Source organism: Hypanus sabinus, chromosome 19 (genome assembly GCF_030144855.1).
Source record: "Hypanus sabinus isolate sHypSab1 chromosome 19, sHypSab1.hap1, whole genome shotgun sequence".
In the NCBI taxonomy this organism is placed as follows: domain Eukaryota; kingdom Metazoa; phylum Chordata; class Chondrichthyes; order Myliobatiformes; family Dasyatidae; genus Hypanus; species Hypanus sabinus.
The window spans coordinates 17,945,147-17,970,773 of NC_082724.1; the positions used below are offsets into that span (position 1 = coordinate 17,945,147).

Consider the following 25,627-nt stretch of genomic DNA (forward strand, 5'->3'; position numbering starts at 1 on the left):
TTATCATGTTCCAAAATGTTAAAAACTATTGGTTTTATATATATTACTTCATGCATTTGAAAAATTAGATATGAACAGAGATGGCTTTTTAAAGATTTTTTTTGCGCTCAGTTTTCTTTTATTCTGTCTTAATGTTTACAGGATACCAGAAGAGTCAAGCCTCTGAAAAATAAAATGTATTGAAAGCAAAACTCTTATTCCCGGTCAGTCTTGTCTTCAGCCCAAAAATAGAACTAATTTTGTGTTTGTTTTGTAATCTCAGAGAAGCTTGAGAGAAGCTTACAGTGTTCCAGTGAACACTGCAACATAATATCTGCTTCTTCTTTCCTTGAGGTCTTTTTAAATAAATATAATTCCTTCAATTTATCTGTATTTATCTAGTATCCTTCATTTCCCTTGTGTTGAAAATGAAATCAAGAATCTACAATTAACCTGCTAATTGCCTGAAATTAAAACTGCGAACATCAAACATGCAATTCAAATTGGCCAGTTCTATATTTGATACATAACTGCATTTTATTAAGGAAAAATCAGTTTAAAATTCAAAAATGCTATATATTTCTGGACTCCTTCTGGTGACCTTTTTTTGCCTCAGTGCTGTTTATGTCATCTCTTATAATTGAATCCTGCAGTATGGGTACATTTTTGTTTTTAAGGTCATCTAGTTTTAACTTTGTAGTATACATCACATATGAAGCACGGCTTAACAAAGTGATGGTGGTTAAACTATATGCCAGGTCAATGTGAGTCACTTCAATAACTGCTTGGCAAATCTCCTTGTGCTCTTGAATTAAGTTACTGTTTATTGCCTAGCTCTTCAGGTGCTGCACTTGCCATCATGTTGTTGGTATTCCCGTCCCTCATTTTAGACCCAATCTTCTTTTACTTCCCACACAAAAAAAAACATAAGCATCATAAAAATTGTTTATGGGTTTGGGAACTGGGGATTAAAGAGAGAGTAAAGGAGAAAAGTGCATCGTTGAGATAAATGTGACAGGAAAGTAAAAGCTTGGGTAACAGTGCAAAGCAGATGGCAGTGAAAAAGAAAGCGAAATGTTGGGGAAAATAAGGCACCATGAGAAAAGAAGAAAGAGAATGGAAGGGAAGATGAGGTTTCATCATTTGCAGTTTTATTTGTTACAATGTCCACAGCATGTGTGGGAAAAGAGTGAGGGGGAAAAACACTGGGCTCACCATACCCCTCTTAGACCATAAGACATAGGAGCAGAATTAGGCCATTTGGCCCATTGAGTCTGCCCTGCCATTCAATCATGGCTGATCCATTTTCCCCTCCTCAACCCAGCTCCCAGCCTTCTCCCCATAACCTCTGGTGCCATGTCCAATCAAGATCCCACCATCTCTACCTTAAATACACTCAACGACCTGGCCTCCACAGCTGCCTGTGGTCACAAATTCACCACCCTCTGGCTAAAAAAAAATATTCTATTTTAAATGGATGCCCCTCTATCTTGAGGCTGTGCCCACTTGTTCTAGACTTCCCCACCATGGGATACATCCTTGCCATGTCTACTCTGTTTAGACCATCCAACATTTGAAACGTTTCAATGAGATCCACCTCCTCTGAATCCTCCCCAATGCCAGCACTTGTTTTCTCAGATGAGGAGAACCTTGTGCGATGAAGCGTTGGAATTAATAAATTGCAGAATAGTCACTCAACAGTTGGGTATTCAATTTCACCATGCAGTCCTTAAATTAAGCCTGTTACCCTTCTTTACTGGGACATAAGCTGTTGATAGCAGCTCACCGGAATACTCTGTCCTGGGCAGTCTTTCAACTGATGGGTTTTGCTAGCCCATTCCTAACCCTCCTCTTTTTGCAACCAGGTTTAGGACATTTCATGGTGGAATTTTTTGGTCCTTAAACTGAACTTCTAAGTCTTAATCTGTACCCTATAATGAAAACTGAAACTAGTTTTGATGAATGGTCTTCAACCTGTAGCACTTACCTCTCTGTCCACGGATACTGCTTGAATTGCTGTGTTTCTTCAGCAAAAATGGAAGATTATGTTCAAAGTGTCCATGTGCCCTAGAGCAGTATAGTTTTGTAACTAAATTATGAAACTGACTATGTTTTTGAATGTTCCAGTGCCTGTTTAGACCAAGTCAGTTGATATCCCTTGTGTAGACTATTAGATTATACACTGGTGTTGAAATCCAGGCTGAATGTGAAAAGTTCAGAGGAAAAATATGAAGGGAAATGAAGATAGGGAAGGAAAATGAGAAAGAGGTAGGCAGCAAATATAAGCAAATTCAAAAATGTCCTATTAGTGTGTAAACAATAAAAGATTAGTGAAGGAAAAGATGGGTCCTATCATGAAAGAGGACTTCCAATGGTGTGAGAGGTTGGGAGACTGAATATGTTGTTCCTTATCAGGGAAGCTAATGCTACTGGTCTGCCAGCAAAGAATGTTCTGATTGAGTTGCTGGATGGGCTAACAATTGATGAGTCAGAAGTACAAGAAAGGTTTAAGTCACCCATTCCATATGTGGTTGAATATATGTTATTTGGTGAACAGTGGAATTAATTTTGCCCGAGGATTGGGAATGTATAAATGTTATGGCTTTACTCTAAAAAAAATTGGTATATGTTTAAATCTAACAGCTATGGTTCAAACTTTGGAAATAATATTCAAGGACAGAATTGTCAGTCATTTGGACAAATATAGATCGATTAGGAAAAGCCAGCATGGATTTGTTGAAGGTGAAGTGTTCAGCTAATTTGATCAACAATTTTGATTTAACAAAGAAGATTGATGAAGGGAATGTAGACTAGAGGTGCCATGATTAAGTTATTTGATAATGCCCCATTTAATCAGTTTGTAATTAAAATTGAAGACAGTGGATTAGAAGGACTTGCAGTATAGATAGAAATTTGGCAAAATGACATTAAAAAAGGGTACAGCCTTTTTTTTTGGACTGGAGATGTGTTTCCCGGGGCAAGCAATAAGACCACTAGTTGAAGGCTGTTGGCAGCCAATGTCCCAGTAGTACTAATGGGTTTAAGTTAAGGACCATAAACCACACCATTTACACAATTTGTTCTTTTTTTTGTGCACTTAGATGTTTGATGTTTTCTTTGAACAGATTCCATGCTTTTTTTTGTTTGTGGCTGTCTGGGAAGATGGATCTCAAGGTTGTGTACTGCATGTATTTTGAACTTTGAACATGGTGGAATTGAATATACAGCAGTTGAGCAGTTGCTCTCCAATTCATTGCTTCCAACACTTCATCATACGAGGCTACACAGTAGGCATTGTGAGCCCCATGTGTTCCTCCCCCCCCCCTCCCCTCACCTGCATAGCAGACAATGAGGAAGATTAGAATACAGGATATAGGTAGGCTGAAGAATTTTAAGAAAAAAAATCCTGCAGAAAAAAATGCCGTGTGATAAGAGAAACAGAAACAGAGATATGAGAGTACATGTGCATTAAAATGGAATTAGCTGCAGGCCAGGTTGAGAAGGTGATTTAAAAATTTGTAGCATCCTGAGCTTTATACATGTATGCATGACGAATTGTTATAAGTTTGGTTCAATAGCAACCGGAAAATAACTAAACATGCTACAGGAAAGGTGAAAGCCTTCAGGACAATAGAAAAGAAATTTACTAAATGATTCAGGAGGTGAGGATTGGGAAACCGAGTTTGCTGCCCTTGGACAGAGGAGGCTAACAGGGAATCCTGTGAGGTTTTAAAGATCATGAAAGATTTAGGTAGAGCGGATAGAGAGGAATCATTATATTGGGAGAAGAACTGGGGTAATTGAAAGAAGGTGAATGGCAAAAGTGACCTGATGAATTTCCTTTGGAGAGTAAATGGTTAGGATGTGAAATATGTTACCAGGGATGGTAGCTGAGGCAGATTCAGTCATAATGTTTAAAACAAGAAGCTGTAGAAATACTTGAGAGGAAAGAATTGCAGGGCTACAGGGGAAGAGGGGGCAGATAAAGTGCTTTTGCAAAGCACTGGCATGAACATGTTGACCTGAACAATCTCCATTTATGTTGCAACCCCGATCTTCCTCATTGTTAGTTCTGTCCTTTCACTTTTAGTGTTCAAGTGAATGGAAAAGTTTTTAAGTGCAGAGGTTCTCTCTGTCAGCATTGCTCCACAGTTATTGTCAAATGCAGACTTGGGGTGTATTTCACTGTTGTTTTTGGAAGGAGTTTTTTGAATTTAAGCTGGAGCCCTTGGAGCCATTTCTCACTTGCAGCGTCCTGTCACTGTATGTAAAATCAGGAAACTTGATAAAGACAAGGAACATAGAACATTACATCACCATACAGGCCCTTTGGCCTTTAATGTTGTGCTGATCTTTTAACCTACTCTAAGATCAATCTGACCCTTCCCTCCGACGTAGCCCTTAATTTTTCAATCATCCATGTACCTATCTAATAGTTTCTTAAATCTCCCTAATGTATCAGTCTGTACCACCACCCTTAGCAGTATGTTCCACACACCCATTACTGAATGTGTGTGTGTGTGTGTGAGAGAGAGAGAGTGAGTGTGGTGGGAGGGGGGATCAGAAATCTCGATAGCTTTATAGCTATCTCAGTTCACCTTAAAGTTATGCCCCTCTGTATTAGCCATTTCTACCTAGAGGAAAAGCCTCTGGGTGTGCACTCAATAGCACTTATCATCTTGTAGACCTCAATCAGATCACCTGTCAGCCTCCTTTGCTGCAAAGAGAAAAGCCCTAGTTGCCTCAACTTATCCTCGTGCTTTCTGATCCAGGCAGCATCCTGGTAAAATCTGCTCTGCACCCTCGTTGATCTAAATGGCACATTAGGACATTAGGCGATACACTTACTGAAAGAATCACCGGTCAAATGCCGTGCTGCAAAATTTTTGCTTTACTTCTGTGATTTTTTTGCTGCTTTTTTCACAAATAGAAATAAACTGTAATTATACCCAGACATGATATGAGGTGCTAATGTTAAACATAGTTCTGTTCTGAGAAAAAAGGAAATCATGCGACCAAATGTCAGCGGCTTGATGATTCTGTTTTAGTTGGAATAGGTGCTCTGGGTGTTAATTGCTCCTGCCTTTTGAAGGTGTGTGATGAAATTTGATGAACAGCTAAAATACGGTATAAGATAATTAAAATTAAAAAAATACAGTAACTGAAAATTAGATTTAAAAGTTGCATAGAATCATTTGCTACTTATTATGGCAGCTATCAGGCTTGGAAACGGGCGGGGGGAGTATTTAGAAAAAACTTAAAATATGCTTATTTTAAGTATATTTTAAGAGCATTCTTTAAGGCTTGTGGACTTGGTGCTACTTAATTGTGTCGGGTTTGATTAGATGTGAAGCATACTAATAGGAGACGCTTTGAAATCAATACAAGGATTGCACTAATATAATTTAAATTTGAAATTTCATATCCTTCTGCACTTGTTTGGCTCTTCTCCATTGTGGGCATTGCAGTGGAGAGAAAACAGAGCAGTCTGGTTGAAATTCTAGGACAGCAAGTCTTTATAATCAGCTTTGAGGTGCAGGAAAGGCTTTTGTTTAAAAAAAACAGCTGGACATGCTGGTTTATTTTTGCTATTTAGTTTGAAATTCTGGCCTATAGAAAATATAGTCATTCATAAGAATATTTTAGTGTGATGATTAATGGTTTGTAGCATGCAGGAGTTAATGTGGATGCATTCAGCAATTTGTGAAAGATAATTCTTTCAAGGCAGAATCGCTAATCTGTGCACTGTTCTTCCCTTCAGCTGAGCTAGCTCTCTGAATTTCACCCTGGTACAGTTTTAAATAACAGTATTCAAACGAATGCGTGTGGCAGAAAATGCATACAAAATATAATATTGCTTCCATATTTTAGCAAAGGAACCTTTCATAGCCACTGTAGAATATAAATAAAATTTAGGATCGGACTTTTTTTTTAAATAACAAGCTGTCAAATGCTTTGTGATCATGGACACAAATCTGTCATTTGAGATTAATTTTCAGTAAGTACTTGTTCCCATATTTCTGGCATTCAAAATAATGATGCCAGTTCCATTTTACTAGTAAGCTTGAATTTTTGCCTTGGCTGGGATGTTTCTTTTTATATCTTGCTCTGTATTTATTGTAAAATTATATTATTTCATAAGTTCCAAACTATTATTTTATAATAAATTATTAATACAATATATTTGATATGAGTGACATATTTTGTATGGTGTGCGCTTTTTAACAAATACTTCCTAAACCATTTCGTTCTGAGTTCCTGGTGTTGAATGTTATTTCTGGAAGTACATGTGTAACAGTCATCTTTATTGATTTAGTGCTTTCCTTGCTGTCTTTGCATGGTGGACTTGGTTTTCATCATGAAGTTTAGTTTTATTTAATCTATTGCCCTGGAGCATAAAATGGATTTGTTCGTTGTTAATGTCAGTTTAAATTCTGTGAATATATTTTCTTTTCTTGCTGCATACAGAGCCATTTCTTGGAAGGCTTACAAGAGGTATCCAAGTCAATCTTGTGCTTCTGCTGTGTACATGCTTGTGAAATTGAATTAAACTTGAAAGCTAGTCCAAGATTGTGATCTTGTGTTTAACATTTCTTTTGCCTGTGGTGATTTATTAATGATTAAAATTAAACTTTTTTGCATAATTTTTTTTGTGATTCAATATTAAAGGAAATTGCAATCTTAATCCAGATGAAATTCACTGTTTCTGTGAAGTAGAATGGGCCCAGTTCTCCACCCTTGCACTGGAAGTACAAAATTGGTGCTTTACCTTGAGTAAAAGTCTAGTCTTCTCACCTATGATCGATTTAAATGTCCAATATCTGAGTTTTGTGATCAATTTTAAAAAGTACACCTGTACGTTTTAAATAGATATTGGGAATTTGCATAAAGAGGAGTTTGTCATTGTTAAAAACCTTGCATGAACCACCTCAATTATTTTTGTTTTTATCAGTATTTAGATGATAAATTTGCATGCTGTTGCCGATTTTAGTTTTGTCTCAATAACCACAACAAACCAACAACTTGTGAAATAGTTTGTTTTCTCAGAGTAATCTAATTCGTACACGGGGTGGTGGTGGTGCTGCACCTTTTAGTAAGATGCAGCAAACTGGCCCATCTAGAATTCATCCAGCAATCCCTGGGTATGGATGTATATTTTTACAAGGAAATAATAGCTAACACCTTACTAGTCCCTTGGCAATAGCAATGTGTGTAGTTTTTCTGCCCCCTAAACAAATGATATCTACATGTGGAGGGGCAGGGAAATTTGGCCCTTTATGTTGTTTTTCAATTAGTGTTTATGATTTTGTGTTTTGGCTTGTTGTATGTGCTTACAGAAAGCTTACTGTTTGTATATGTGTTTTGTGTTCATAAACATTAAAGGCAGAATTTCCATCCAGTGTATGAGTAGGAAGATGTTGTTTCCACATTCTGTATCTCGTACAATGTTGTGAAAACATGTAATGTTATTGCTGGGATTATGATTTACTGATTAATGTTGGATTCACAGTAGTAGGGTACAACATCTACAGAATCTCTAGGGTCAGTTATTGACATTGTTTTTTAATTAATATAATTTAACAAATATACCCATTCCACTGCACTGCTGTTACAAGAAAATTGTAAATTAACTACTGTCAGGAGTTTTTGTTTCTCTCACCCTCATTTAAAACAAAGATGTTGTCTATCCTGTTGTCGAAAGACTTGCGTCTCAGTTTTATGGAGATGTTGGATAGTGAAGAAAACAATATTTTGGTTTGGTTTTGATTGGATTGGAATAATTTCTAAGTGGGGGGGAAGGGTAAGATGGAACTTTTGCCGTCTCCAATGGGGATCCCAGCACCAAGCACATCTCCCCCCCCCCCCCATTTCCTGCTTTCCACAGCGATCACTCCCTATGTGACTCCATTGTCCATTTGTCCTTTCCCACTGATCTCCCTCCTGGCACTTCCACTTACAAATGCTATGTCTGCCCCTGCAGCTCCTCTCTCACTACCGTTCAGGTCCCCAGACAGTCCTTCTAGCTGAGGCAAAACTTCACCTGTGGTTTGTTGGGGTCACCCGGTGTGACCTCCTGTATATCAATGAAACTCGATGTAGCTTGGGAGACCGTTTCATTGAGCACCTACACTCCGTCCTCTAGAAAAAGCGGGATCTCCTAGTAGCCACCCATTTTAATTCCACTTCCTGTTCTCATTCTGACATGTCAGTTTATGGCCTCCTCTACTATTGCAAAGAGGCTACACTCAGGTTGAAGGAGCAACACCTTGTATTCTGTCTGGGTAGCCTCTAACTTGATGACATAAACATCGATTTCTCAAATTTCTGGAAATGCCTCCCCCTCCCCCCACCACCACCATTCCCCATTCCTGTTTCCCTCTCTCCCCTTATCTCCTTACCTGCCCCTCACTTCCCTCTGGTGCTCCTCCCCTCTTTTCTTTCTCCCATGGCCTTCTGTCCTCTCCTATCAGATTTACCCTTTCCAGCCCTGTATCTTTTTCACCAATCAACTTCTCAGCTCCTTACTTTATCCCCCCCCACCCCAGTTTCACCTATCACCTTGTGGTTCTTCCTCCCCTCCCCACACCTTCTAACTCTTGACCCCTCATCTTTTTTTCTCCAGTTGTGACAAGGGGTTTTGGCCTGAAACATCGACTGTTTACTCTTTTCCATAGATGCTGCCTGGCCTGCTGAGTTCCTCCAGCATTTTGCGTGTGTTGCGTGAGCAACAGGGAGCTCTTTCTTTTTTGCAGCAGTTTGAAAAAAGATTGGTGGTGGTCATCCATAACCACGAAGTTAAAATATGTTAAAGGTTACTGTTGCAATTTGTTTTTAAAAATTACCATTGCTTACTGCTTTGTTTCTTTAAATTATACACTAATGTGTAGAATAATAGAAATTGTATCTGTAATAAATTAAAAAATGCTATGATCCAAGATATATTTGACAAATTATCTTGCATATAGTATGCATTTCCCCCCAAGTATAAGTTTGAACTTGTTATTATCCATTTATAATTAGTTATTAATTTTAGTAGTCAATATGCTTCTTTACAATTAATGAAACATTATCTGTATATCATTTGTGCAGGTTTAAATGAATGGAATTTAAGAATAGCATTCAAATACATTTCTGGTGGTAATTTCATCCATTTGAACTTTGGACCCAATATTTCTTTTATCATGACGCAAAATAGATCTGTTGTTGCAGAGACACCTAATGTTCTTGTAATTTTTGTTCTGCAGTGGTCGTTCATAGTTGCCACTATTACCGAAATACTACCAGTGGCATTCTTGCCTAATTTTATCATCCAGCGGAAAGTACTGAGACCGTTCAGGACGCAGACTGGTGGAACAATAATGGTGAGAAAATTATTTTATTTGAGGGCATGGTCACTACTGGGCATGATGAGTTGTGCACATGTGTAAATTTGTTTTTGAACTTGATCATTCTCCACCAAAATTTGGTTCTGCAGTAGATTTCCCGGGGGGGGGGGGGATATCTAATTTTGTCCTCTCTTTTCAACCTTCTTGGTACTTACAATACAGTGCAACTGACCAATGTTCACTCTCTCTCCTGTAAAGTTGAAATATCAAAATAACAGATATGGATATTCAGAGAACAAGAATAAAGTGCTTCCATACTAATGCTCAAATGGTTCTCAACACTAACAATTAATTCCAAGCAAGTTCAATTTTGCAATGCAATCCCCATGTTCATATTAAGCAAAATATTGATGTGCATGAATATTTAATTAGTTTTTACACAGCACAGTGCCAAACTTGTAAGTAATTCATGGCACCTGTCTTTACTATTTAGTTCTACCTGCTCACACATTTGACAGAGCAGAAATCTTACTGTTAAAATGTTCCTATCAGTCTGAATTTACCATATAATGTGGGCTTAATCCAGAGAACAGTCATGCTTTAGCAGACATAGATAAAATCCAGATGAAGATAATGGTTTGAGAAAGTGAAGCTTTGATAATGTTCCAACAGATATCTGCACATGATAAGTTGCGATGCTTTCATTCAAGTTAATGCATTGAGAGTAGCTGCCAGGGAGATCGCAGCTTCAGGGGATGGTACTGTATTAATTGGTTGCTCAATTGGACAAATCCCAGGTAGAGGAAAATCTAGCCTTTGATTTCCTGATCAACTATAAAAGGGTAGATGGACTAGAAATCAGAAAGAAATCATTAAATTTTCTCTCTCCTATTTTGGAGAGTATCTCAATGCAGAAGAGTGTATAGTGATAGCGTACTGTAATTGCTGTTTGCTGTGAAACAGTATGTTGCTCTTGTATTCTTATCCATGCTAAGTGTTTAGTTTTGTTGATGCAGTATTTCATAAACTTGGTTTGCAATTAGTGCCAATATTCATCAGTCAGCTTTTCTGAAAAATATAAATACCTGTGAGTGGATATATGGGTTTGTACTATTTTGTCGTTTCACATTCATTATGATAACTCCGCATGCAGGCTATAGTATTAACCAGATATTAAGCAGTTGATGGAAAATATTGATTAATAAGAAGAAGAGCTGGTAACGATGGCAGTCAAAAACTATACACATAATTTAAGGTTTTCTATTCTACACTAGGGTTGAATGTGATCTGTACATTCTATCAATGCATTGCAAATTTTGAATATCCATGTCATTTATTATTGTTTTGTTGGTTACTGTTAAACTTGAGACCAAATTCATTCATAGTCATCTTCTCGGCAATGTTCCAAAATGTTCTGTGTACTCAAAAGCGTTCCTATTTGAAATGGTTTTTCTTCAAATTGTACTTTATTGTATCTAACTTTTATGGAAGAATTGGGCAATGCTTCATTTAAATTTTCATTTGTTAAGTTTAACTAACAGATTGTTGTTTTGTGAGAAGTGAGTATATTAAAAATTAACATATGGAAAAAGATCTTTTAAATCTGTTTGCAGTTGTGTACTGCACTTGAAATGTTTACTCTGGTGTGTATTACAGAGGGGTAGTGAATCTATGTCACACCCATTGTTTTGTCATGCAGTACTGCGCCTTGGTTTTTTACAGTGCCTATATAAAGTATTCAAACCCCCTTTGGAAATTTTCATGTTTTATTGTTTTACAACATTGCATCATAGTGGATTTAATTTGGCCTTTTTTTACACTAATCAACAGAAAAAGACTTTTGTGTCAAAGTGAAAATAGATTTCTACAAAGTGATCTAAATTAATTGCCTGCCGTGTTCTTTTGATTGACTGTAAATTAACAAAATCAGCGCAGACCCCAGTGCAGATAATGGATTGCCTTCAAATGATGCTTTTAATGATTGCATCCCCCAAATCTTTCATTTTCATTGTAGCATTCGAATTGATTGTTGATACCTTCAATTGTCAGTTCTTCGCAGTTTCTAACTTGTTGAAGTAGGAAAATAGTTTCGTTTTTATTCCTGGCTATGTCTGGCATCTCTAAGCCAGAATGCTTGAAACTGCAGTGAGCAAAACAGTTCTGAATTGTCTTACTTCTTGCCAATTATTAGTGACAAAAATAATCACTGCTTTTTCAACACAAACATGCAAGTGACTCTATTTAAGAATTGTTCGCTCTAAGCACGGTGTAGTGTCTATTGGCCATACAAGTGCACGCGACTGACGCTAGTTAGAAACTGACAACTGTCTGCTGCCTCAGTTAAGCGGCATAGTATCCCAAATAAATGAAGGGAATCCTGTCTATTTTCTTGATTAGTTTTTTTCTTTAAGAGTAGTCCCAAATAAGTGGCTGCCCAGATTAACTGATGGGCTAATTAAATGGAATCCATTGTATATGGGTGGTAAACAGTAGCAAGAACAATACTATTTCTAAATGATTATATTTTCCAATTGTCTTTTTAAAGATTAATACTGATTGAACAGTTTTTCTAAAATGCTTCAATTATTTCAATCTGTCTCTGTTATGATTTAATTGATGATAAACAGTGAGTGCACGTAAGTAAAGAACAAAACTCAATCCCATTTCAACAAAACAAAATCCATAATTATTACTAATTCATTAATCACTGATAATTTCTGCTGAAATTTACTGTGGTATGTAAGAAAGTTATCACCAATAATAATTATGGCTACTGGGAAATATTTGGCAGAATTCTTACTGGCTGTTGCAATGGTCCAGAAGTTCTGGAATTGTGCAGTCAGTGTGGGATTTACTAAATGGTTAGGGATTGAATATATTACCATAGTCCTTTGTTGGATTCCACATGAGAGTCCATTGGCAAAGCCCAGTGATGCTGGGAAATTGCCTCCCAAACTTGATATTGGATCTGAGAACCAAAAATTTTTGTGGAAATTCTAAGTCTGGATATTAGGAGGTAGAAGTTGTTACTTTGGTTACTGGATGAACCATTAGACATTGACCAAGGCACTGAATTTGGACACCAGTTGCTTTAGACAAATGCAGGGAGCAGCATCTAAATAGTTAGAACTTTTCCTTAGGCTATTACTCCAGCAACAGCCTGACCATGATCATGCTCAAAGCTCATACTATAGAGACTCTGCCATCTGAACCCTTGAACAGGTCTAAATCAACAATAGAAAGTGCTAGAAATATGCAGCAGGTTAGGCTGCATCATTCGGAAGAGGAACTGAGTTAGTGTTTAAGGTGACTGTGCACCATTAGCAGGCTACAAAACAGGAACAATATGGAATGCTCTCCATTTACCTGGACAAATGCAGAAACAACAATTCACAAGAAGCTTGCATCATCCAGAACAAAGCAGCAAATCAGAATGGTTGATGGAATGCTGTTCTGAATATTCATTCCCTCCCTCCACCGGCCCACAGTGACTACAGTGTGCACCATCTGAAAAATGCACTACTTTCACTTGACCAGAACTTTCCACAATACTTCTAAGCCCACAATCCTTACCACAAAGCAGGACAGGGGCAGAATTTCATTGTGGTTACCATCTCTTGCAAATTGCACATTGTCCTTGCTCCAGAAGTACATTACAGGTCTGTCGTTGTAGCTGGCTCTAAATCCTGGAACTTCTTGCCCAATAACACTCTGATGCTATCTCACTAAAAGGTTGGTAGTGGCTTAAAAATACAAATGTAGCAGCTTACCTTCACCTTCTCATGGGCAATTAGGGGTGAGCAATGAATGCTGGCCTTGTCAGCAAGGTTTAAGTCCTAAAAGTGAATCAAGTAAAAAAACAAATTTGCAATTGTTTTTTGGATTTAATAATTTTAAAAATGTGTCTTGTGTTTGGATTATCCAGTTTTACAAACCCGTTAATTTGACTTTTAGTTTTTAAGCATTGGTGAATGCCAGAATTATTTAAAAATTATTAAAAACTCTGACAGCTATGAGGAAAGGCAATGCGTTGCACCCAGCTGTGCTCTTTGAGAAGCCTGCCAGGATCTTTTCAACAAGAGGGCCTCCTCACAAAGCAGCCTGTGGCACAATGGGTGATGAGATCTGGATCATCTTCTACAAAATTACCAGTATTCTGGAACATAAACATCTAATCATTTGCCTGTCATGTCTTATTACCAGTTTCATATTTTAAAACCGCCAGCTAGAATTGGGTTGAAAACAAATGCTTTGTTTGAAATAGAACATCAACGTACAGCAGCTGTCCTCTTGACCTCACAGCGCTCTGACCTGATGGCATAATGCGGCAATGAAACATTTTTCAGGCAGGTTTAATCAACGGATTCATCATGTCTTGCCACAAGATTACCAATGTGGTGCAATATTACATGTTCAAATCAGAATGCTTTTGCTGCTGATGAGTTGAGAGGTTTTCTGTTTTGCTTCTGCACATTCCAGATACAAAAGGACCGACCGAGAATTGTGAGACCGGGTGGAGGTTGGCTCTACCTGACCCAGTGGCAAAAGTGAGTCAGAACAAGCCTGCCTGCAGATCACTACCCCTGCTCTGTCATCTGGTTTTACTTCTGAACATCCTGTTGTTCAGAATCACTACAATCTATGAAGATTGAAATAGTGAATATTTTTAAAAGTGGTGGAAACAAAATGACATTAAATACATGTAACCATTTTGAAGAGTTGAAATAACTTAATTCAATAATTGCAAGACTATTTTATAATCTTACCCTCTCAGCCATTCCTTTCCATTCAGATGTGCATTTGTGGAGCATTCAGCAAGTTCATGTTTTTGCTGGATATCTCATCGTAAGCGGGAAACCAGCAGGTTTAGGGCTTCTGTGTTTGGAGAGCTGCCCTCTTCTTCTGTGCAGCTGCAGAGTGTAAATGCTGCAAGTTTAGTGTGGAATTGCAGGCATTTCCCAGCAAGTCCTAATCCAATAATTTTGAATCCCCATTGATTTATAGTAACCCTGCTCAATCCTTGTCCTACTCTTGTTTTAGGTGTAAATTTTGCTGTATGGAACCCCTGCCCATATTTACCACTTGGATGTACTATTCCCACTTTTAACCTTGTCCATAGGGTTGTACCTGCAAAGCCTTCAGGGGATACCAGTGCCTAGTGAACTCATGTAACCGGGTCAGAACAAACACCTACCCACAAAATCCCTGATTTAAAAAACAATAGTTTTGGCACCATCACTCTTCTAGCCTTCCAATTTATTAGGTGCTGTTTTTTTTCAGAATACTGCTAGATGTCCCTGAAACTATTTTTAAAAAGTCAAATAAATTTAAACATTTTTGTGAAATATTAGCCGTATAAAGTATTTTTAACCAATACTGCAAAAACAAGTAATTTTCAAAAATGTAACTTGTAATTCTAACTTGTGTACACTCACAAATGCAAGGCCTCCATCCACAAGTTTGCAGATGACGCCACTGAGCCAGAAAACAGGAAGGAGATAGAGAGCTTAGTAATATGGTGTCGTGGACATGGTGTCCATCGATGTCAGTAAAACAAAAGAGCTGGTCTTTGACTTCATGGAGGATGGCTCACATACTTCTGCCAAAATCAACAGTGATGAGTTTGAGAGCTTCAGGTTCCTGGGTGTGAACATCACCAATAGCCTGGCTTGGTCCAACCATGTAGACGCCACAGCTGAGAAAGCTCACCAATGCCTCTACTTCCCGAGGAAGCTAAACAAATTTGGAATATCCCTGTTGACCCTCACCAATTTTTTATTAATGTGTCATAGAAAGTCTTATCTGGATGCTTATTGCTTAGTATGGCAATGGCTTTGCACTTGACTGCACGAGTTGTGCACATGCTGTACCTCAGCACATCACACTCCGAACTAGCCACCCTTCCATGTACTCTATATACTTCTCACTGCCTCAGTAAAGAAGCCAGCATAATCAAAGACCTCTTCCATCAGGCAAAAGATGCAACAGCCTAGAAAAACATACCACCAGGCACAAGGACAGCTTCCATCCCTCTGCTGTAAGACTCCTAGTACGGTCTCCTAGTTTGATGGTTGAGAGGGGCAATAAATCAGCCAGGATGGAATGGCAAAGCAGACGATGGGCTGAATGGCCTAAATCTGCTCCTATGTCTTTTAAGTTGGACTCTTAATCTAGAATCCACCTTGTTATGAGCTTGCACATTATTGTTTACCTGCATTGCACTTTCTCTGTAGCTGTAACATTTCATTCTACATTATTATTTATCTTTTTTGTCTCAATTCAGTGTGTAATGATTAGATCTGTATGAACAGTGCGTACTCCAGCTTTTCACTGTTTCTCAGCACGTGACAATATTAAGCCAATTCCAGTTGTATTTTAATCTATTTCTTGCAGCTGTAAATTTTCCCTTGAAATGATAGATTGAGCCTATGCCATATCTAATCCTGAATGGATACCCCAGAGTAAGTGCTGTAGAGCTTCAGTTCATGGCCCGCAAAAGCATATCGTCAAACATATCATTTATCCATCACCAAGTCTGGGACTGTACCTGCATTGTGCAAGTAAATGCCTGCCAAAGAACCACTGGAATTAACCAACAAGGTTTGGTCCATATTTATGGTCTGACCATCCTTGGGTTCAAAAATAGTTTTAAAAAAATTTATGATCAGAATACCTACATGTCACCACATACAACCCTGTTTTTTTCCTGCAGGCATACACAGCAAATTATAGAATGGTAGTTATAAACAGGATCAATGAAAGAGCAAGAACATAGGCAACAAACTGTGCAAATGCAAATATAAATAAATAGCAATAAATTATGAGAGCATGAAATAATATGATAATGAGTCCTTAAAGTGAGATCATTGATTGTGGGAGCATCTCAATAGATGAGTGTAGTTATCCTCGTTTGTTAAAGAGCCTGATGGTTGAGCCTGGTGGTGCGAGTCCTAAAGGCTGATCTATACTTGTGTGTACAGGCTATGGGGCAGCCCTGATTTTCACTTCTGCATCGTTCTATGCTGTTGTGAGCATGCATTGTTGTGCACCAAAACGCTAGTTGGCGATGGGGTTTCTATGCCACTGTGTTGAGTTTTTTCGTGAGAGACATGGACGAGGAAATGCACTTCAAACGTTTTTGCATGTCAGGAGGTAGATTTGATGATTTGGTTCATCTGTTTCATATTGGTGTACACTCAGCCTACAGACACAGCGGAGAAGAAGCAACTGGAAATGCGTAGGAGGAGATACAATGCTACCAAGTGGACCAATCAGAGTTGTTCTGGTCTGTGTCGCCGCGACGAGTGAGTAACTTTTCTGGAGAGGTGCACGTCACCCTACGCGCGTAGGGTACAGCATAGGTACTGCGTAGGGTACGCGTTACCTACGGCACTGATGTGACACACAAGTATAAATCAGCCTTATGGCTTTTGTACCTTTTACCTGATGGCAGCAGAGAGAAAAGAGCTTGGCCTGGGCGATGAGGATCTTTGATGATGGATGCTCTTTCCTATGACAGCATTTCATGTAGGTGTGTTCAGTGGTTGAGAGGGCTTTACCTGTGATGTGCTGGGCCAAATCCACTACCTTTTGTAGGATTTTCCTTTGGTCTTTCCATACCAGGCTGTCATGCAGCCAACCAATGCACTTAGCACTATGCATCTATAGAGGTTTCTCAAGTTTTTTGATGTCACCCCAAATCTCCACAGACTGCCAAGGAAGTAGAGGCACTGCCATGCCTTCTTCGCAATTACATTTATATGATGGGTCCAGGACAGGTCCTCTGAGATAGTGACACCCAGGAATTTAAAGTTAGTGACCCTCCCCACCTCTGATCCTTCAATGAGGACTGGTTCATGGACCTCTGGTAATTTGTACATTAATTGTATCTGCTTGAATCTGTAACTTTCTTTCAACATCTTGATCTATGATCTTTGGTTTGTTAACCCATTACATATGGTGGGCAAACATGTATTTGTTTCTTCATAATTTTCGCAAACACAAGGAAATCTGCAGATGCTAGAAATTCAAGCAAGGGTCGCTCCCTACGTGACTCCCTTGTCCATTCATTTCCACCCCCCCCCCCCCCCAATCCCTTCCCACCAATCTCCCTCCTGGCACTTATCCTTGTAAGTGGAACAAGTGCTACACCTGCCCTTACACTTCCTCCCTCACCACCATTCAGGGTCCCAGACAGTCCTTACAGGTGAGGCAACACTTCACCTGTGAGTCAGCTGGTGTGATATACAGTACTGCATCCGGTGCTCCCAGTGCGGCCTTCTATATATTGGTGAGACCCGAAGCAGACTGGGAGACTTTCGCTGAACACCTACGCTCTGGCCACCAGAGAAAGCAGGATCTCCCAGTGGCAACACATTTTAATTCTACGTCCCATTCCCATTCTGATATGTCTATCCATGGCCTCCTCTAGTGTCAAGATGAAGCCACACTCAGGTTGGAGGAACAACACCTTATATTCCGTCTAGGTAGCCTCCAACCTGATGGCATGAACATTGATTTCTCTAACTTCCGTTAATGCCCCTCCTCCCCTTCTTACCCCATCCCTAATCTATTTATTTATTTAATCCCCCCTTTCTTATTTTCTCTTTTCTCTCTTTATTTCTCTCTCTGCCCCTCTCACAATCACTCCTTGCCTGCTCTCCATCTCCCTCTGGTGCTCCCCTCTCCCTTTCTTTCTCCCTCGGACTCCTGTCCCATGATCCTTTCCCTTCTCCAGCTGTGTATCCCTTTTGCCAAACAACTTCCAAGCTCTTAGCTTCATCCCTGTCCCTCTGGTCATCTCCTATCATTTTGGATCTCCCCCTCCCCCTCCCACTTTCAAATCTCTTACTATCTCTTCTTTCAGTTAGTCCTGACGAAGGGTCTCTGCCCAAAATGTCGACTGTACTTCTTCCTATAGATTCTGCCTGGCCTGCTGCATTCCACCAGCATTTTGTGTGTGTTTCTTCATAATTTTAATAGCTCTTACGTAATCAGTAATTAAATTTGAAATTGTTGAAGATGCCATGTAGCTCCTTTATGATCTGCTGATTTTCCTTTTCAATTAACCAAGTAATCTGATACTAATACCTTAGTTTTCAAATACAGAGATGAGAAGTATATGCTTTTTTTCCCCTGTGGGCTTGTCAAGACATGATGTGCAGTATTTCTTCAATTGCCTTAAATTTCTTTTCTGTCTTATAGATTATATGTACAAATAGGCTAACAAGAAGTAGAATCAATATTTTCCTGTTTTTAGTTACCTCTTTGTACTTAGTTTTCTGTCTTTAATGTCTTTTCAATAACTATCACTATGATTATTACCTCAGCCAAAGGATTGGGCTAATCTTCGAATCCTTGAGTCTGCTATGTTTCTAGCAGTTTGACTGTTGCAAAATGAAATAATGAACAATTTTGGAGATCTTCTGTAAGCTCGGAGTTTTGGAATAATTTTAATATTCAATCAGTTGTATGCAGGTAAAAATCAGCCTTGTGTAGTTATTATCTTTATAATTTAATATAGTTCCTTTGTGGTGTTTTGCAGTTAACTTGAATGTTGGACTGATTTTAGGAAATCAGAAAGAACATAATAGAAAAGAGAAAATTTCAACAGTAAATTAAATGTTTTATACTAAATGGTATCCTTCCTACTACATCTTTTGGAGGAAAATTTTAAGCACTCGGTCTTTGTTTGCTGAAGGTAAATCAATGGAATACAATCACATTTATCAATCAACCTACATATGTCAAACTTGAGCAACAACACAAATAATCGTTCTTATCTGATTTTACGCCTGTTGTTGTAGCTATACTTTTAGAAAATGTGCTATGAGAAGAATATGGCAATTTCTCCTGAGAAGGGTAGACAAAAAGCAAGGAGGAGTGCTGGAAAGGGTGTCCAGAAGTTTCACCAGGATGTTACCTGGGGAGGATTTTTTTTATTGAGAGGAGAAGATAAGTTTGTGCACTGTGGAGTAGAAGATGTTAAGAGGGGATGTGATTGAGGCATATAAAATTTACACATATGTCAGACTACAGGAATATTTATTTTCTTTATCAGAGATGGGTTATACTAGAAGACATAGATTTGGGTTCAGGAGTAGGAGGTTTATAGGAAATCTGAGGGAGACCTTTTTTTTACCCATAGAGAGATGAGTATCGACAATGCTCTGCAAGAGACGGTAGTGAAGACAGAGTTATTAACAGCATTTAAGAGGCAAATTGAATTATACAGGCACAGAAAGCCAGATGCTGGACGATGAGATTAATATGCATGGGTGACTACTGGTTGTCATGGACATGGTGAACTGTATGGCCTGTTTCCATGCTGTATGACTCCATGACTGTGGGAGAACAAGGTCAAGCGCAATATGGCTGACTTCTTGTGACTTCTTCTCCACAGAGAAGAGTTTCGATTTATGAAAAGAACAGAACAAACTATTTTTGAGAATTTGAATGAACTAAGGTTTGAGTATACTTGTTAGAAGGCATAGAAGAATAAAAGATATTATTTAGTTGATTGTGGAGTAGTAGAGTTTAGCAATGCAAGTTTTAAAGCAAAAACATAAAATGGAATAATGCACACAAGTGGATAGTATTGAATGAGGAGGAGACAGAAACCATAGAAGAAAATTACAATATTAGTTAGGATCTAGGTATTGTTAACATAGTATTTTTAATATTGATACTGTATTTTGTCAAACTAAAAGAAATTGCTGACCAACCAATTTAAATAGAATAATAGAAAGTACAGCACAAGAACAGGCCCTTTGACCCATTTAATCCATGCCGAGCCATTTAAACTGCCTATTCCCATCCACCTGCCCGGGATCATTGCCCTCTATACCCCTACCATCCATGCACCCATCCAAACTTCTCTTAATTGCTAAAATCAAGCTCGCATGCTATAAATAAGGGATTAAGAATCAAATGCCAAATACAAATTAAGATCCCAGAGGAATCTGGATATTAAATTTTCTAAGTTTTTAAGAGCATTAATAGTCATCTTACAAAAATATTAGAATGATTATGAAGTGTAAATGTGATATTAATGTTTCATGATGTACATATTTATCACTCAATTGGAAATTTGTAGATGCAGGAAATGGCATCCAGATTTTGTGTAGCAAATATTGACATTCACCAAATCTATGCATACTGTTTAAGAAGCTGCATTGACTTTTTTTGGAAGGGCACTCTTCACAGTGCATGATGTGGATCTGGAAACTGAAAAATCAATAGTCACTCTTACTTGTTCTGAATCCATTGCTTAATCAGAAAGGCAAAGCATAAAGCAGTCATAGAAATGACGGGAAACCTAGATCAGTGAGCTATAATTTTTTTTTTTAAAATTGGAGACACATTCAACAAAACATCAAGACCCTTTTGCTGATTGGAAGTCACAAAAGCATCCTTTTCTAAGACTTGCATATATTTCTCCTGCATTTTGGAATTTACTCTCGATGTATCTCATATGGGATAAAGCGGGACTTGAGATAGCAGTATAATAAAAGATTACATTTTTTGACATATGACTTTGCCCTCAGTAAAACATTTCAGTCCTTTATTGAAAGTTGAGAGACAAGAATAAAATTTATTTTCAGATTGGGGACTATATTGTATATGCATGTCCTCTGCTACTCTTTATGGTAGAGAATCACATTGATATTGTCAGGGATGTTGTGGTTATGTTTACTTATTTATGTATTGAGATACAGTGTGGAGTTGGTTCTTTAGCCTTTCCGCTCAACACCCCCCTGCCCCCCAATTGGACAATTTACAATGACCAATTAACCTTCTAAACGGTCTGTCTTTGGCATGTGGGAGGAAACTGGATCATCCAGAGAAATCCCACGCATTTCATGGGGAGAATGTGCAGACTCCTTGTAGATGAAGGTGGAATTGAATTCTACACTTCGACACCCCAGCGGTAATAGCGTTGTGTTAACTGCGATACTACTGTGGTGCTCAAATGGCTGTAGTTTGCAGAGATTGCTTTTAAAGGGAAGATCTTTCATTTTTATATAACCTGTTTCAACCTCGTGGCTTCTTGAAGTGCTTTAGTAATTTTAAAGGATAGCTGCTATTGTAATACTGGAACTAGGAAAATCAATTTGTACACAATATGTTTCTATAAAGAGACGTAGAAAATTAATTAGAAAATATAATCTTTATGGCTGAACTACCACTTTCCTGGCAAGGGTTGCTGCTTATCAGTTGAAAGGTATCACAGGCTTTGAACAGCTAGGAAATTAAGTAGAGATAGAAACCAATAACATTAAAGAATTATTGTAGGCAGCAAAACATGAAAGATGAATCATATTTTTGGATATTGGCTAAGCAAATAAGAACAACTCCTCAGTACTATATTAAAAAAAGTCTGCAGATGCTGCAAATCCAAAGCAGCGCAAAAGTGCTGAAGGAACTCAGCAGGTCAGGCAGCATCTATGGAGGGGAATAGTTGGCGTATCATTCGGAAACCCTTTTTTCAGGACCGAGAAGGAAGGGGAACGATGCCAGAAGAAAAAGGTGGGGAGAGGGGAAAAGCTAGCTGAAAGGTGGTATGTGAAATGAGGTGGGTGGGAAAGGTCAAGGACTGGAGAAGAAGGAATCTGATAGGAGTAGAGAGTGGACCATAGGAGAAAGGGAAAGAGGAGGGGTACCAGGGAGAGGCAAGAGGCAGGCGAGAAGAAGTAAATAGTCAGAGTGGGGAATAGTTGTGGGGGAGTTGTTTTCCCCTATACGATTTTCAAAGTAATGTTTGAGCATCCATTAAATTTGCCTTAAAGTGTAAATGAAGGTTTGACCTTAAACAATGTTTCCCTTGACAATATACAGTGTATCTCAGTGGACCTGGAAGGAAGTAAAATATGACAGATTTGGCAGAACAGATCAAAAATGTCAGAGGAGTTCATAAAATCAAAAACTGCAAATGCAGTAAGTCTGAAATAGAAACGAAAATCGGTAAATAAGTACTCAGCAGGTCAACTACAGATTGATGACCTTTGAGTTCCGATTGAAAGGTTATTGACCAAAAATGTTAAGTGGTTTTGTTTTTCAGTTTTCAGGCCCATGTCATGCAGTACGACGTGTGCACGGACATTACCTAGTCTCTGCTTTCATCTTTGTCAGATAGGTTGGATAACTTTATGACAGAAAGTTTGTTTTAATCTGCAGTGGAAGTCAGGTAGAGATAATAGCTGTAATTGGGTAGAGATCGATATTGAGAAGGTGACACAAATGCTGCAGGCGCTGTCCAAGATGCAGTGATAAATGCTTGTTTATCTGTCTGGATGAATGTAAATAGAAGGAAATGACTAAGGATAGCAGGAGCAAAATAAAAAGATGGAACTATGATTTGCAGAACACAGCAGTTGCTGTTTGAAATAGAAGATACCACTGGAAATACTGACTAAACCAGATGGAATCTGTGGAGAGAAAAATCTAATTAGTGTTACATGTGGATGACCTTGAATTAGAACTGTCTATTTCTGACATACACAGAAAAAGACTGATTATATGGACATTTTTGCTTGAATACCTTGGTTGATGGTGAAATGTTATTCGCTGAGCTTCCACTGGGCTTTATTGCAACGATGTAGGGAACCAAAGTTGGAGTGATCAAAGTGAGAATGAGATAAAGAATTTGAAGGCAACTGAAATTTCAGGATCACTCTCACAAACAGAATGGAGGTGGCCACCCAGTATTCATTTTTAGTCTCTCTAGTAATGAGGAGACCACATTTTGAGGCATCTCTGGTTGGTGTAAGAGAATGCAAAAGGGGCAAGTGCTGTATTTGCTAGAGATGCATCATTAAGTGCCTTGTACTATGATGGAGGTGATAAGGTCTTATACATGGCCATGATTGTTCTTGGAAAATTTTTCTACAGAACTGGTTTGCCGTTGCCTTCTTCTGGGCAGTGTCTTTACAAGACGAGTGACCCCAGCCATTAGCAATACTCTTCAGAGATTTGCCTTAAGTCCCCTTTGGTAGAGACATAATTCCAGCCTGCATAGGATAGGGAAGTAATTATTGATTACTAAGGGGCAAACTGGGAATTAGCAGAGAGCATTGTTCTGAAAAAGGAGAAAGAAAAGGTGTCTCGGTCTCCATCTCCGGAGACAGACTGTCCACTGACATCTTCTATAAACCCACTGACTCCCATAGCTATCTTGACTATACCTCTTCCCACCCTGCCCAATGCGAAAATGCCATTCCCTATTCCCAGTTCCTCCATCTCTGCCGCATCTGCTCCCAGGATGAGGCTTTCTGTTCCAGTACTTCTCAAATGTCCTCTTTCTTTCAGGATCGTGTTTTCCCTTCTGGCGTCATCAAAGATGCCCTCACCTGCATCTCCTCCACCTCCCACACTTCAGCCCTTAACCCATCCTCCCGTCACCACAACAGGGACAGGGTTTCCCTTGTTCTCACGTACCACCCCACTAGTCTCCGGATCCAACACATTATCCTCCGCAACTTCCGCCACCTTCAACAGGACCCCACCACCCAGCATATCTTTCCCTCCCTACCCCTCTCAGCTTTTCGCAGGGATCGTTCCCTCCATGACTACCTGGTCCACAAGTCCCTCCCCACAGAACTCCCACCCGGCACTTATCCCTGTAAGCGCAAATGCTACACCTGTCCCCACACCTCCCCCCTTACCACCATTCCGGGCCCCAGACAGTCCTTCCAGGTGAGGCAACACTTCACCTGCGAGTCTGCTGGAGTTGTCTATTGCATCCGGTGCTCCTGGTGCAGACTCCTCTACATCGGCGAGACCCGACACAGATTGGGGGAACCGCTTCGTCGAGCACCTATGCTCCGTCCGTCACAATAAACAGGACCTCCCAGTTGCCACCCACTTCAACTCTGCCTCTCATTCCCATCTAGATATGTCCATACATGGCCTCCTCTACTGCCATGATGAGGCCAAACTCAGGTTGGAGGAACAACACCTCATCTACCGTCTGGGTAGCCTCCAGCCTGGTGGTATGAACATTGAATTCTCCAATTTCTGTTAATTCCCTCCCCCTCCCCCCATCCTAGGTCCCTCTCTGCCCCTCTCCCCTTTCAACTTTCTGCTCCTTTATCTCTACAGTTCTTTCATGCTTATCCCCTCCCCCCTTTATCCTTCCTCTGATTGATTCTCTACCTGGCACCTCTAGCCCTTCCCCCTCCCCTATCTCTATTACTGGGCTTCGGCCATCTCTCCCCCCCCCCCCCATTCCTGATGAAGGGTCTCGGCCCGAAACGTTGGCTACTCTTTTCTCACGGATGCTGCCTGACCTGCTGAGTTCTTCCAGTGTCGTGTACATAATCTTTGATCTACAGCATCTGCAGTTGTAACTGAAGTCCATTCTTGTGTGCTTCTTTACTTAAAAATGCTTTGCTTTGTCTTGGAGGTTTGATTCTGGTATTTTGAGTCTGTTTGATGTCTGGTCTTAAAGTGCAAAATCTCCTTTTCATGGGTTCAATCTTTGAAGTATTTAGAAATTTATCTCATTAGAGCTGTCGTATTATTTTGATCACTCATCGTACCTTTAACAGATGCTTAGCTTCTTCATTATATTTCCTAAATACTTTGTAGACAAGTATGCGTAGTTCCAAAGTTAATGATTTAGCTGGTTGTCTATTTAAAAAATGCATTTGCCAGGAAATTACAGTGAACTCTAAAGATGTGCTGACAGGCATATAAAAATGTTCACTGCAAATTTTTGGATCCTCTCCCATTGTTGGATTTGGGAGATCATTTACAGACCCCTTATCCCAGACAAAATAAAATTAGCTTTGACTGTGTTGAATGAACAATTACAGAAGTACAAGCAGTGTTCTGAAATGGTGAACCAGACTGAGGAAGTATTCAAATTTAATTCAGCACAATGAGCTAGAGATGGAATTGGTTAGACTGTATTTGAGGTATTGTGAGCAGTTTTGGTTCCATATCTAAGAAAGGATGTGCTAGCATTGGAGAGAGTCCAGGGGAGTTTTACAAGAATAATCCTACGAATGAAAGTGTTGGCATATGAGGAGAGTTTGATGGCTCTGGGCCTGTTCTCGCAGAGTTTAGAACTATTTGGGGGGGGGGGGCTAATTGAAACCTACCGAACTTTGAAAGGCCTCATTAGAGTGAACCTGTGAGGGGGATGCTTCCGAGAGTGGGAGGAACTAAGGCCCGAGGGCATAGCCTCAAAATAAAAGGATACCTCTTTAGATCAGAGATGAGGACAGAACATGGTGAATCTATGGAATTCATTGTCACAGTTGGCTCTAGAGGCCAAGTCATGGATATATTTAAAGTAATGGTTGATAGGTTCTGATTTG

The 25,627-nt window shown here is 39.3% G+C and overlaps 1 protein-coding gene across 2 annotated transcripts in view; it reads left to right on the forward strand.

The window, feature by feature from the left end:
• The window catches only part of hdac11 (histone deacetylase 11), a 106,368-nt gene that overhangs the window by 19,328 nt on the left and 61,413 nt on the right, over nucleotides 1–25,627 (forward strand). The window contains exons 5-6 of one of the 2 annotated variants that reach the window (XM_059944106.1): nucleotides 6,448–6,474; nucleotides 9,225–9,341. In XM_059944106.1, coding sequence (XP_059800089.1) covers nucleotides 6,448–6,474; nucleotides 9,225–9,341 — 144 coding nt within the window. The remainder of the gene's footprint in view (nucleotides 1–6,447; nucleotides 6,475–9,224; nucleotides 9,342–25,627) is intronic. The other variant, XM_059944107.1, reaches the window with a different exon arrangement.